Source organism: Bombina bombina, chromosome 11 (genome assembly GCF_027579735.1).
Source record: "Bombina bombina isolate aBomBom1 chromosome 11, aBomBom1.pri, whole genome shotgun sequence".
NCBI classification, from domain to species: Eukaryota; Metazoa; Chordata; class Amphibia; order Anura; family Bombinatoridae; genus Bombina; species Bombina bombina.
Window position 1 is genome coordinate 176513299 of NC_069509.1, and position 12769 is coordinate 176526067.

At 42.6% G+C, this 12769-nt stretch overlaps 1 protein-coding gene across 1 annotated transcript in view; it reads left to right on the forward strand.

The window, feature by feature from the left end:
* Positions 1-266: 266 nt before the first annotated feature.
* ERCC4 (ERCC excision repair 4, endonuclease catalytic subunit) overlaps positions 267-12769 on the forward strand; it is a 47291-nt gene continuing 34788 nt past the window's right edge. The window contains exons 1-2 of the mRNA XM_053694331.1: positions 267-443; positions 5609-5789. Coding sequence (XP_053550306.1) covers positions 270-443; positions 5609-5789 — 355 coding nt within the window. The 5' untranslated portion in view covers positions 267-269. The remainder of the gene's footprint in view (positions 444-5608; positions 5790-12769) is intronic.

Here is a 12769-nt window from a genome sequence, read left to right on the forward strand (position 1 = left end):
TCATTATTGTTATATTCATATCCTGAACAGCATGTTGTATTTCCTATTAAATCTTTGCAGCAAGTCTCTGGAGAACTTTAATTTATTTAGTGCAAACATTGAACTTTCTGACGCTACAGACAGCTGTAAACAGTCCTCGTTTTGAGCCAGCCAGCTGGGTTTGTCTATACCGCAGCACAATCTCTATGGTTACTGCACAAGCCACTCTAGCCTCTCTTCTCAAGGCTTGTTGGTAGCACACTTTTGTTTCCGGGTGAGAGGTTGCTGTGATGGCACCGCTCCTGGAGCATGAAAGCCAGCTTTTCCTGGAGCTATTTCATGAAGACGGTCTGGTGATCACAGCGCGGGGACTGGGTATCGATAGGATACTGCAGCACTTCCTGCGGCTTCACTGCGACCCCGGGAGCCTGGTGCTGGTGCTTAATACACACACTGCTGAGGAGGTAACAATGGCAAGACCAGTGACAGCTAAGACGTGAGGATGCAGGCAGAGTCAGACAACATGCAGGGCAGAGAGCTGAGTCATGGGGATGCAGGCAGAGTCAGACAACATGCAGGGCAGAGAGCTGAGACATGGGGATGCAGACAGAGTCAGACAACATGCAGGGCAAAGAGCTGAGACATGGGGATGCATACAGAGTCAGACAACATGCAGGGCAAAGAGCTGAGTCATGGGGATGCAGGCAGAGTCAGACAACATGCAGGGCAAAGAGCTGAGACATGGGGATGCAGACAGAGTCAGACAACATGCAGGGCAAAGAGCTGAGTCATGGGGATGCAGGCAGAGTCAGACAACATGCAGGGCAAAGAGCTGAGACATGGGGATGCATACAGAGTCAGACAACATGCAGGGCAAAGAGCTGAGTCATGGGGATGCAGACAGAGTCAGACAACATGCAGGGCAAAGAGCTGAGACATGAGGATGCAGGCAGAGTCAGACAACATGCAGGGCAAAGAGCTGAGACATGAGGATGCAGGCAGAGTCAGACAACATGCAGGGCAGAGAGCTGAGTCATGGGGATGCAGGCAGAGTCAGACAACATGCAGGGCAGAGAGCTGAGTCATGGGGATGCAGACAGAGTCAGACAACATGCAGGGCAGAGAGCTGAGTCATGAGGATGCAGGCAGAGTCAGACAACATGCATGGCAGAAAGCTGAGTCATGGGGATGCAGGCAGAGTCAGACAACATGCATGGCAGAAAGCTGAGTCATGGGGATGCAGGCAGAGTCAGACAACATGCATGGCAGAAAGCTGAGTCATGGGGATGCAGGCAGAGTCAGACAACATGCATGGCAGAAAGCTGAGTCATGGGGATGCAGGCAGAGTCAGACAACATGCATGGCAGAAAGCTGAGTCATGGGGATGCAGGCAGAGTCAGACAACATGCATGGCAGAAAGCTGAGTCATGGGGATGCAGGCAGAGTCAGACAACATGCATGGCAGAAAGCTGAGTCATGGGGATGCAGGCAGAGTCAGACAACATGCAGGGCAGAGAGCTGAGTCATGGGGATGCAGGCAGAGTCAGACAACATGCAGGGCAGAGAGCTGAGACATGGGTATGCAGGCAGAGTCAGACAACATGCAGGGCATAGAGCTGAGTCATGGGGATGCAGGCAGTGCCAGACAACATGCAGAGCAGAGAGACCCATGTGTATGCAGGCAGAGTCAGACAACATGCAGAGAGAGAGACACATGGGGATGCAGGCAGTGCCAGACAACATGCAGAGAGAGAGAGAGACACATGGGGATGCAGGCAGTGCCAGACAACATGCAGAGAGAGAGAGACACATGGGGATGCAGGCAGTGCCAGACAACATGCAGAGAGAGAGAGAGACACATGGGGATGCAGGCAGAGTCAGACAACATGCAGGGCAGAGAGCTGAGACATGAGGATGCAGGCAGAGTCAGACAACATGCAGAGCAGAGAGCTGAGACATGAGGATGCAGGCAGTGCCAGACAACATGCAGGGCAGAGAGCTGAGACATGGGTATGCAGGCAGAGTCAGACAACATGCAGGGCAGAGAGCTTAGACATGAGGATGCAGACAGAGTCAGACAACATGCAGGGCAGAGAGAGAGACACATGGGGATGCAGGCAGTGCCAGACAACATGCAGAGAGCTGAGTCATGGGGATGCAGGCAGTGCCAGACAACATGCAGGGCAGAGAGCTGAGTCATGGGGAATTGGGGATGCAGGCAGAGTCAGACAACATGCAGACAGTGAGAGAGTCGAGACACATGGGGATGCAGGCAGTGCCAGACAACGTGCAGGGCAGAGAGACACATGAGGATGCAGGCAGAGTCAGACAACATGCAGGACAGAGAGCTGAGACATGAGGATGCAGGCAGAGTCAGACAACATGCAGGACAGAGAGCTGAGACATGAGGATGCAGGCAGAGTCAGACAACATGCAGGGCAGAGAGCTGAGACATGAGGATGCAGGCAGAGTCAGACAACATGCAGGGCAGAGAGCTGAGTCATGGAGATGCAGGCAGTGCCAGACAACATGCAGAGAGAGAGAGAGAGACATGGGGATGCAGTCAGAGTCAGACAACATACAGAGAGAGAGAGAGAGAGAGAGAGAGAGACATGGGGATGCAGGCAGTGCCAGACAACATGCAGAGAAAGAGAGACACATGGGGTTGCAGGCAGTGCCAGACAACATGCAGAGAGAGAGAGAGACATGGGGATGCAGTCAGAGTCAGACAACATACAGAGAGAGAGAGAGAGACATGGGGATGCAGGCAGTGCCAGACAACATGCAGAGAAAGAGAGACACATGGGGATGCAGTCAGAGTCAGACAACATACAGAGAGAGAGAGAGAGAGAGACACACATGGGGATGCAGGCAGAGTCACACAACATGCAGAGAGAGAGAGACACATGGGGATGCAGTCAGAGTCAGACAACATACAGAGAGAGAGAGAGACACATGGGGATGCAGGCAGTGCCAGACAACATGCAGAGAAAGAGAGACACATGGGGATGCAGTCAGAGTCAGACAACATACAGAGAGAGAGAGAGAGACACACATGGGGATGCAGGCAGAGTCACACAACATGCAGAAAGAGACACATGGGGATGCAGTCAGAGTCAGACAACATACAGAGAGAGAGAGAGACACATGGGGATGCAGGCAGTGCCAAACAACATGCAGAAAGAGACACATGGGGATGCAGGCAGTGCCAGACAACATGCAGAGAGAGAGACACATGGGGATGCAGGCAGTGCCAGACAACATGCAGAGAGAGAGAGAGACACATGGGGATGCAGTCAGAGTCAGACAACATACAGAGAGAGAGAGAGAGAGAGAGAGAGAGAGAGAGAGAGAGAGAGAGAGAGAGAGACATGGGGATGCAGGCAGAGTCACACAACATGCAGAGAGAGAGAGAGAGACACATGGGGATGCAGGCAGTGCCAGACAACATGCAGAGAAAGAGAGACACATGGGGATGCAGTCAGAGTCAGACAACATACAGAGAGAGAGAGAGAGAGACACACATGGGGATGCAGGCAGTGCCAGACAACATGCAGAGAAAGAGAGACACATGGGGATGCAGTCAGAGTCAGACAACATACAGAGAGAGAGAGAGAGAGAGAGAGAGAGAGAGAGAGAGACACATGGGGATGCAGGCAGAGTCACACAACATGCAGAAAGAGACACATGGGGATGCAGTCAGAGTCAGACAACATACAGAGAGAGAGAGAGAGAGAGAGAGAGACACATGGGGATGCAGGCAGTGCCAGACAACATGCAGAGAGAGAGAGAGACACATGGGGATGCAGGCAGTGCCAAACAACATGCAGGGCAGAGAGCTGAGTCATGGGGATGCAGGCAGAGTCAGACAACATGCAGGGCAGAGAGCTGAGACATGAGGATGCAGGCAGAGTCAGACAAAATGCAGGGCAGAGAGCTGAGACATGAGGATGCAGGCAGAGTCAGACAAAATGCAGGGCAGAGAGCTGAGACATGAGGATGCAGACAGAGTCAGACATCATGCAGGGCAGAGAGCTTAGTCATGGGGATGCAGGCAGAGTCAGACAACATGCAGGGCAGAGAGCTGAGTCATGAGGATGCAGGCAGAGTCAGACAAAATGCAGGCCAGAGAGCTGAGACATGAGGATGCAGGGCAGAGAGCTTAGTCATGGGGATGCAGGCAGAGTCAGACAACATGCAGGACAGAGAGCTGAGACATGAGGATGCAGACAGAGTCAGACATCATGCAGGGCAGAGAGCTGAGACATGAGGATGCAGACAGAGTCAGACATCATGCAGGGCAGAGAGCTGAGTCATGGGGATGCAGACAGAGTCAGACATCATGCAGGACAGAGAGCTGAGACATGGGGATGCAGGCAGAGTCAGACAAAATGCAGGGCAGAGAGCTGAGACATGAGGATGCAGGCAGAGTCAGACAAAATGCAGGGCAGAGAGCTGAGTCATGGGGATGCAGGCAGAGTCATACAACATGCAGGGCAGAGAGCTTAGTCATGGGGATGCAGGCAGAGTCAGACAACATGCAGGGCAGAGAGCTTAGTCATGGGGATGCAGGCAGAGTCAGACAACATGCAGGGCAGAGAGCTTAGTCATGGGGATGCAGGCAGAGTCAGACAACATGCAGGGCAGAGAGCTGAGACATGGGGGGGGGCAGGCAACAGGCAGGGATTGGTTCCTCCAAATAAGGCAAGTAGTGTGTGGAGTTTGGCTATTGGAAAACAAATGCAACCATTATGTTAATTTGGTTTAACAAAAGTTTTTAGACTTAGCTGGTACCTGTTTGTTCTATAAATATCTTGCAATTACAAGTTGTTTAAGTGTTCCTTTTAAAAGATATACAACTGTTTTCATTGTTGTAATAAAAAGCACTAAGCAGTGGGTTATACTTAATAAAAAAATCATTGCATTATGTATCAAACATAATTTTAAAAGGATTTTACATTTTATCTTTGGTTTAACTTAATTTTGCAGTGTCCATTACTTCCTGTTACAGCCCCACAATGGGAATTTGGTCTCTTAAGGAAGGCAAAGGTTGCATGCAGACACCTGCACTAGCTCCAGTCAGTTTCTTGCCCATGCTCTGTAGAGGACTTTTGCTACAAAAATAATGTGGCAGTAGAACTTAAGTTTTATAATAGTAACTCCCTTATCTCACTAAAGGCAGCGGTTACACTGAGTATTTTTAAGTGCTCATTTTGCAAGAAAATAAGTAAGTTGTTTGTTGTGTTTAACACACTTTTTTATGTTTACTTAGATATTTTTTTACATTTTTTACTAAAGGAGCTTTGTTTCATATCCCTTTTTAAAGGGCCATAATAGTAATAAAAAATGACATGCTCTAATTGGTTAGTCCAATCAGCAGCGCTAGTTTAGCGACACTTCTACTCTGTGTTTAACCACTTTGCGTGGGTTAAACGCACAGTAGTGTAGGGTTGATAGTCTTAAAATTACATGCTCTTTAAGTATAAGTTCATTCCACAGAGGGGATTAGTAGCTTTATTCTGATTGACTGTTTCATTGGAGGTTCTCTGTTTGACATGTAATGTAGTTATTCATAAAGATACATATATTGTATTTACATTTTATGTAAACTGATCTCTTATTCTTTAAGGAATATCTCATCGAACAGCTTCGGTCGGAAGGAGTTACCCACCTGCCCCGCATTATCACCAATGAGATTGCGAGCAGTGAACGCCACAATGTATACACACAAGGCGGTGTGTTATTTGTCACTAGTCGAATCCTTGTGGTTGACTTCCTCACTGATCGGATTCCTGCAAACCTAATAACTGGTGAGACCATTTGTTTACGTTGATTTTCTTTGTTAGATCCTGTTAACAACTTACATATTCAGATATCTATGTAAACGGATGTGTAATGTTGCTTTTTCTGAACTTTCTATACCAGAGATCAACAAATCTGTTTAAAATTTAGGAACTAGTAAGAATATTTAGTAGCCAGACATACTTTTAATAGCCAATGCCATACAGTGGTACCTGTATATAGATATATGGTGAATAACCCAAAAAGTTAGCTGCCAGGAGTAAAATTCTAGGAGCCAACGGCTCCTGGGTTTGTCGAGCCCTGTTCTATACCATTAGTTACACAAACATTTTTTGTTTGGTAGCCTAACACTTCTGCTATGTGAATTAATACATTTCAAAATGGTGTAACTTAAAGGGACACTAAACCCCAAAAAAATTTTCTTTCATGATTCAGATAGAGCAGCAATTTTACGCAACTTTCTCATTTACTCCTGTTATCAATTTTTCTTCGTTCTCTTGCTATCTTTGTTTTAAAAGCAGGGATTTAAAGCTTTAGGTTCAGCACCCTGGATAGTACTTGCTTATTGGTGGTTACATTTAGCAAACCAATAAGCAAGCATAACCCAGGTTCTGAACAAAAAAATGGTCCGACTCTTAATCGTTACATTCCTGCTTTTTAAATAAAGATAACAAGAGAATGAAGAAAAATTGATAATAGGAGCAAATTAGAAAGTTGCTTAGAATTTCATACTCTATCTGAATCATTAAAGAAAAAAATTGTGTTTAGTATCCCTTTAATTTATTTAGGGCTGCAACTAACGATTATTTTCATAGATTATTTTTTCGATTAATCGGATAAAAAAAAAAATCTTTTCTTATATTTTTAAAATAAAATCCACATACTGAGTGTTATAAATATAAACCTCCATCTAAAACTTTACATTAAAACAACTGTTGGTCCAATTTTTTAAGCAGCAGAACAAATTTTTTATAATTAAGCAAAACAAAATCACAAACTGTTTGAAAAGAGGTAGAACTAGAAACAAGTAGATTATCACTGTTTATAACATTCTGTTATTCACTCTTTCAGAAACTTTGCATTGAAATGCAAAAATGTCAACATGACCACATGTTCCTTGCTGAGGCTGGCTCTCTATTTGCAGCTATTTTGCCTGCAGCAGAGAAGAGGTGCTCAGATGGTGTTGAGGTGCCTGAGATGCATAAGTAGGGTTTTTGCCAATTTCACCCAGGTGTGCTATTTATCTTTGTTAGTTCTGCACCAATGCAAGGGGCCTCTCAATAAAGTAAGCCTGGACTTCATTTTAACGTAAAAATATCTTGAATATCTATATGCAGTGGTAAATAACCATCTATAAGTTTAGGGGGGGAAATATCTAGTCCACTCTTAAAATAACGGATATATATATATATATATATATATACACACACACACGTACACGTTGAATTTGGTACATATTCCAATTAATTAAAAATAGGGGGGGGGGGGAGCAAAAGGGCTAAAGACTAAATATCAGTAACAGGACACAGCCTTACACATTTATCTATAAAGTACATATAATTAGCAATAGCAAGCAATCCGCTAAAAATTGTGCAAACGGGTAATAGTGATATCAATTCATATAACAAATGCCATCAATCTAGGGCTAGGTGTAAATTACAAGCTCGGCACTATATCATGCAAAGCATAGCCCCAAGTCACCTGATTTTATCTAAGGAATCCAAATTATGACTCCTATTTTATTTCTGGGTTGAACATAAGACAGGAATAGTTGTAAACTTAAAAAGAAACTTATAATGTCCTAATAAAAAAGTGAAAAGTAAATGTCTGTAGACGTTCTTTAGGCTAAAGGCATAACCATAAAACACAATACCATGTGCAGGAGCTCATCCAACTAATTGCAAACCAACGAATCGATTATGCCGATAATTTGTTGCTGCTCTAATTTATTTAATGTGCACCGGGCTAAAAAAACTATTTGGGAATATAAAGGTCATTTTTATTCATAGTCATTAATATAAGTAAATGGTTATTTTGAGTTGTGGTAGCAAAACTTTGCAATACTTTTGAACTCGATAAACTCTGTATTTGAATTCCTTTAATCACCCATGTACACATGGTCTTAAAGGGACAGTGTACAATAATATTCATATAACTGCATGTAATAGACACTACTATAAAGAAGAATATGCACAGATACTGATATAAAAATCCAGTATAAAACCTTTTTATAAAACTTAGAAGCTCCCAGTTTAACACTGTTGATGAAGTTAGGCTGAGACACCCAGTGAAAGGAGCTGGGGGAAAAAAGAAGAGCAGACACTAACTCCTACTACCCCCTTCCCTGCATATGAAAGAACAGGAGCCAGCAGGAGTCTGTAAACGCATGTATACATCTGACACTGTGGGGCTTGGTTAGCAGTCTGAAAATCAGCACAATGTTATTAAAAAAATAAGCAAAACTGTACATTTTACAAAAACACTCCCAGATGGGCTGTATAAATGTATAATCTACAAAACATTTATGCAAAGAAAAATCTAATGTATAATGTCCCTTTAATGGGACCTGTTAGTGTCTTTTAACCTGACATCCTAGGAGCTAATAATGGCCTTTGCGTAAACGGTAATAAAGAAGATACGGTGGACTTTGTACAAATCCATTAGACAGATTAGATAGGTCTTTTTTCCCTACAATATCAACCCACTGTCTTGGGTTGTGGTTTATCTGCAGAAACAGCTATTTCATATACAAAAATATACCCAAAGGAACCATTTTCCATACTTTTGAAACTCTGCAGCTGGTATAACAAGTAATTGGATATACATTGAGGAGAAACTATTTTTTACAGTACACTTTCCCTTTAATAAAACACATCTGAATATAAAAATCAATATAAATTGTAATACATTTATCCGCAAGCAATGGGTTACACAGCCTATAAAGCCTCCGGTAGTAATAAGAATAAAAAAAATACTATCAAACATTTTTTAAGAGATTAAAAAGCAAACCCTGTCTATAATAATATAAAAAGGAGTTATCCAAAGTTCTGTATTTATACCTCAGGAGCTCAAAAACTGGTCCAGCTTTTAAGTCCCCAACGCACTGTAATAATGTTCAGACCGTAACTTTATTTTAAATTGAAGCCTTAACATTATTACACGTTGGGGACTTAAAGGGACATTAAACACTAAATAAATGCTAGATAGAATGAAGCAGTCAAAGAAAAGATTAGTCTGAGAATAACATGTAGATGTAGTTTTTAAAGTTTCATTAGTTGTTTAAATATTGACAAAATAAGCGTAAAGTTTTAGTGTCTATAAAACAATGGTATCTGCCATGTTGTAACTTAGGTTACCTTCTCTGCTGTGGCCAATTAGAGACGGTTATAAATAGGTCACTAGAGTGTGCAGCCAATGGCTGTGTGGAATATAATTGTTCTGCACTTCCATTTCTAACAGGAACTGAAAAACTCACAATTTTAGAATGGAATTATAGGAAAAGGGGACAAAATAAATAAAGTATATTGCAGATAACCCAGCACTCTAGTTTACCAAGTTTGCAAATCAACTGCCAGGGTGCACGTTCAATATAATAACATATGATGTCCTGCAGCAAACTGCACTCACTGGTCTTTTCTTTACTGTGAATGTCAAATTTGATGAATCGGTGCCCAGGTTTTTAAAAAACCCTATTAAAAACAGGGGCACTTTCATTCATCAAACTTCACATTTCACTCGTTTTGTTATAATACTTACCTTTTAATCTTGAAAGCCGCTCCAGAGGCACAATAGAGGGGGATATGTAGAGAAAGTGTCTCCGTAATGACACTCAAAAAAAGCCAAATATAATACAAATACTGCGCATAGGGCACAAACTCCACGGCACAAGCAGGTTAAACGTTCCACATTTAATTTAAACGTATCTTTAAAAACATATAATCCACATGAAGTACACAGTGCTCAGGTGAGAGCAGAGGAGACAGATAAATCGCATGCAAACGCGTTTTGTCTGCATAGTCTCCCTCCAGCTCCAAGAATGTTATGCAAGAGCACTAGATGGTAGCCCTATTTCCTGTCATGTAGTACAGGCATGTGCACGCTACCTATCTAGATATCTTTTCAACAAAGAATAACATGAAAAAAAGCAAATTTGATAAGACGTAAATTGGAAACTTTTTTTTTTTTTTATTCTCCGTCTGAAACATGAAATAAAAATTCTGGGTTTTATGTCCCTTTTAAAAGCTGGACCAGATATTGACTTCTTGAGGTGTAAATATAGAACTTTGTGCAACTGCATCTAGAGGTCAACAGATTCCCCCCCCTGGTTTTCACACTTAAAGGGACAGTCTACTCCAGAATTGTTGTTTAAAAAGATAGATAATCCCTTTATTACCCATTCCCCAGTTTTGCATAACCAACACAGTTATAATAATACACGTTTTACCTCTGTGATTACCTTGTATCTAAGCCTCTGCAGACTGCCCCCTTATTTCAGTTCTTTTGACAGACTTGCATTTTAATCAATCAGTGCCCTCTCAGTTGTAAATCCACGGGCGTGATCACAATGTTATCTGTATGGCACACATGAACTAATTCCCTCTTGCTGTGAAAACTGCCTAATGCATTGAAATAAGGGGCGGCCTTCAAGGGCTTAGAAATTAGCATAAGAGCCTACCTAGGTTTCGCTTTCAACAAAGAATACCAAGAGAACAAAGCAAACTTGATGATAAAACTGAATTTGAAAGTTGTTTAAAATTACATACCCTATCTGAATCATGAAAGTTTAGTTTTGACTAGACTGTCCCTTTAATATCCTTATGTTCTCTGCTCTCTCAGGAAAGTGTTTGATGTGAAACTGCCACTTGGGGTTTTCTGCTTTAAACATTTCTTTAAATCTGCATCCTAATATTCTGTAAATAGCAACATCGGAAAAGGGCATCATGATCTCAAGCCGGAGGGTAGTACAGGAGTCATTTGCAGAAACAATTATTTACAGAAATGGTGATTAAAGTGAATGTCAATTTTTCTAGTGCTGAAGCCTCCTAATACTTGGTGAATACATATTTACTTAAACCGCTACCTTTTTTAAAAAATAAATATATAAATAATTTATTATATATTTTTAATACTAACTTGGGTCTGTGATCACACTCCTCCCATCCTGCACTTCCGTGGTATACTGAGGGTGACGTATAGAGCGGTCCTGAAGCGCGCACCTGTGGAGCCCGTACTATGTGCATGCGTTAACAACCTATCTACTTAATATGCGCATGCGTTCAAAATCAATGTAATTACTATGCACAAGCTACACTAACCAAAAAGAACATTCTGCGCTAAGATCCTCTACCAAATGTAATAACAAAATATTCAATAAAAAAAATGACGTGAGATATCTGAAATACAAGTGATGCAAACAAATAGAAAAAATATATATAGGTGAATAAACAGTGCCTCCTAAATAAACAACGAAGAGCTGATGTTGTAGATATTCGACCTGTCCTCTTGAGAAAGCCTGGTCACAAAATGGGGGGAAATGCGTTTAGGTTATAAATATCTGTGTGTGACTTTAAGACACGCAGTCATACATATTTGGAACAGACCAGAGGTGTTGAGGTCCGAGGTTACCTGGTGGGCTCCCGGTAAAAGCATCCGGTTGATATCGCTGGTTCCTGTTCGTCTGTTTTACCTTATGTGCCATTTTTATCTCTGTTTTCTTGTAAGGGGGGGGAGAAGGATTGGCAATCGTAGTTGTCAATCATTCTCTAAAAGTTGGACAAAACGGCGGCCGGAGGAAACGTGGTAGAAAATAGAAGATAAAAAGGTATTTATTACATTTTAAAAAGAAAATTGGGAAAAACGATGAATGAAAGTGCCCCTAAATTGTATTGATTGACCCTAAGGCAGAACACTGTGCGATCTGCGTTCTTATCGCAGAAACTGAAGGGTCTCTGCAGAAAGAACGGCAGTGGCAGTATTTGCCTGCACTTTTCATTTCTGCCTGCAGGTGTCACTGTTCCGTTCTATCTCAATGGAAATATTTGCTACATTCCTCTCTTTTCTATTTCCTCTCACTTCCTGATCTCCAGTGCGGTACAGGGAACAGCACATTGCAGAAAAGGTGAGTCAGGGCTTAACACATGTATTCTAGGCGTGTAGGAGCCAACCAAAATACTTAGATTTTTTTTTTATTCTTTAATAAGTGTGTGTATGGGGTGTGTATGTGATGTGTATGGGGTGTGTATGTGATGTGTGTGTATGGGGTGTGTATGGGGTGTGTATGTGATGTGTATGGGGTGTGTATGGGGTGTGTATGGGGTGTGTATGTGATGTGTATGGGGTGTGTATGTGATGTATATGGTGTGTATGGGGTGTGTATATGGTGTGTATGGGGTGTGTATGTGATGTGTATGGGGTGTGTATGGGGTGTGTATGGGGTGTGTATGGGGTGTGTATGGGGTGTGTATGGGGTGTGTATATGGTGTGTATGGGGTGTGTATGGGGTGTGTATGTGATGTGTATGGGGTGTGTATGTGATGTGTGTGTATGGGGTGTGTATGGGGTGTGTATGGGGTGTGTATGTGATGTGTATGGGGTGTGTATGGGGTGTGTATGGGGTGTGTATGTGATGTATATGGTGTGTATGGGGTGTGTATATGGTGTGTATGGGGTGTGTATGTGATGTGTATGGGGTGTGTATATGGTGTGTATGGGGTGTGTATGTGATGTGTATGGGGTGTGTATATGGTGTGTATGGGGTGTGTATATGGTGTGTATGGGGTGTGTATGGGGTGTGTATGGGGTGTGTATGGGGTGTGTATGTGATGTGTATGGGGTGTGTATGGGGTGTGTATGGGGTGTGTATATGGTGTGTATGGTGTGTGTATGGGGTGTGTATATGGTGTGTATGTGATGTGTATGGGGTGTGTATATGGTGTGTATGTGATGTGTATGGGGTGTGTATATGGTGTGTATGTGATGTGTATGGGGT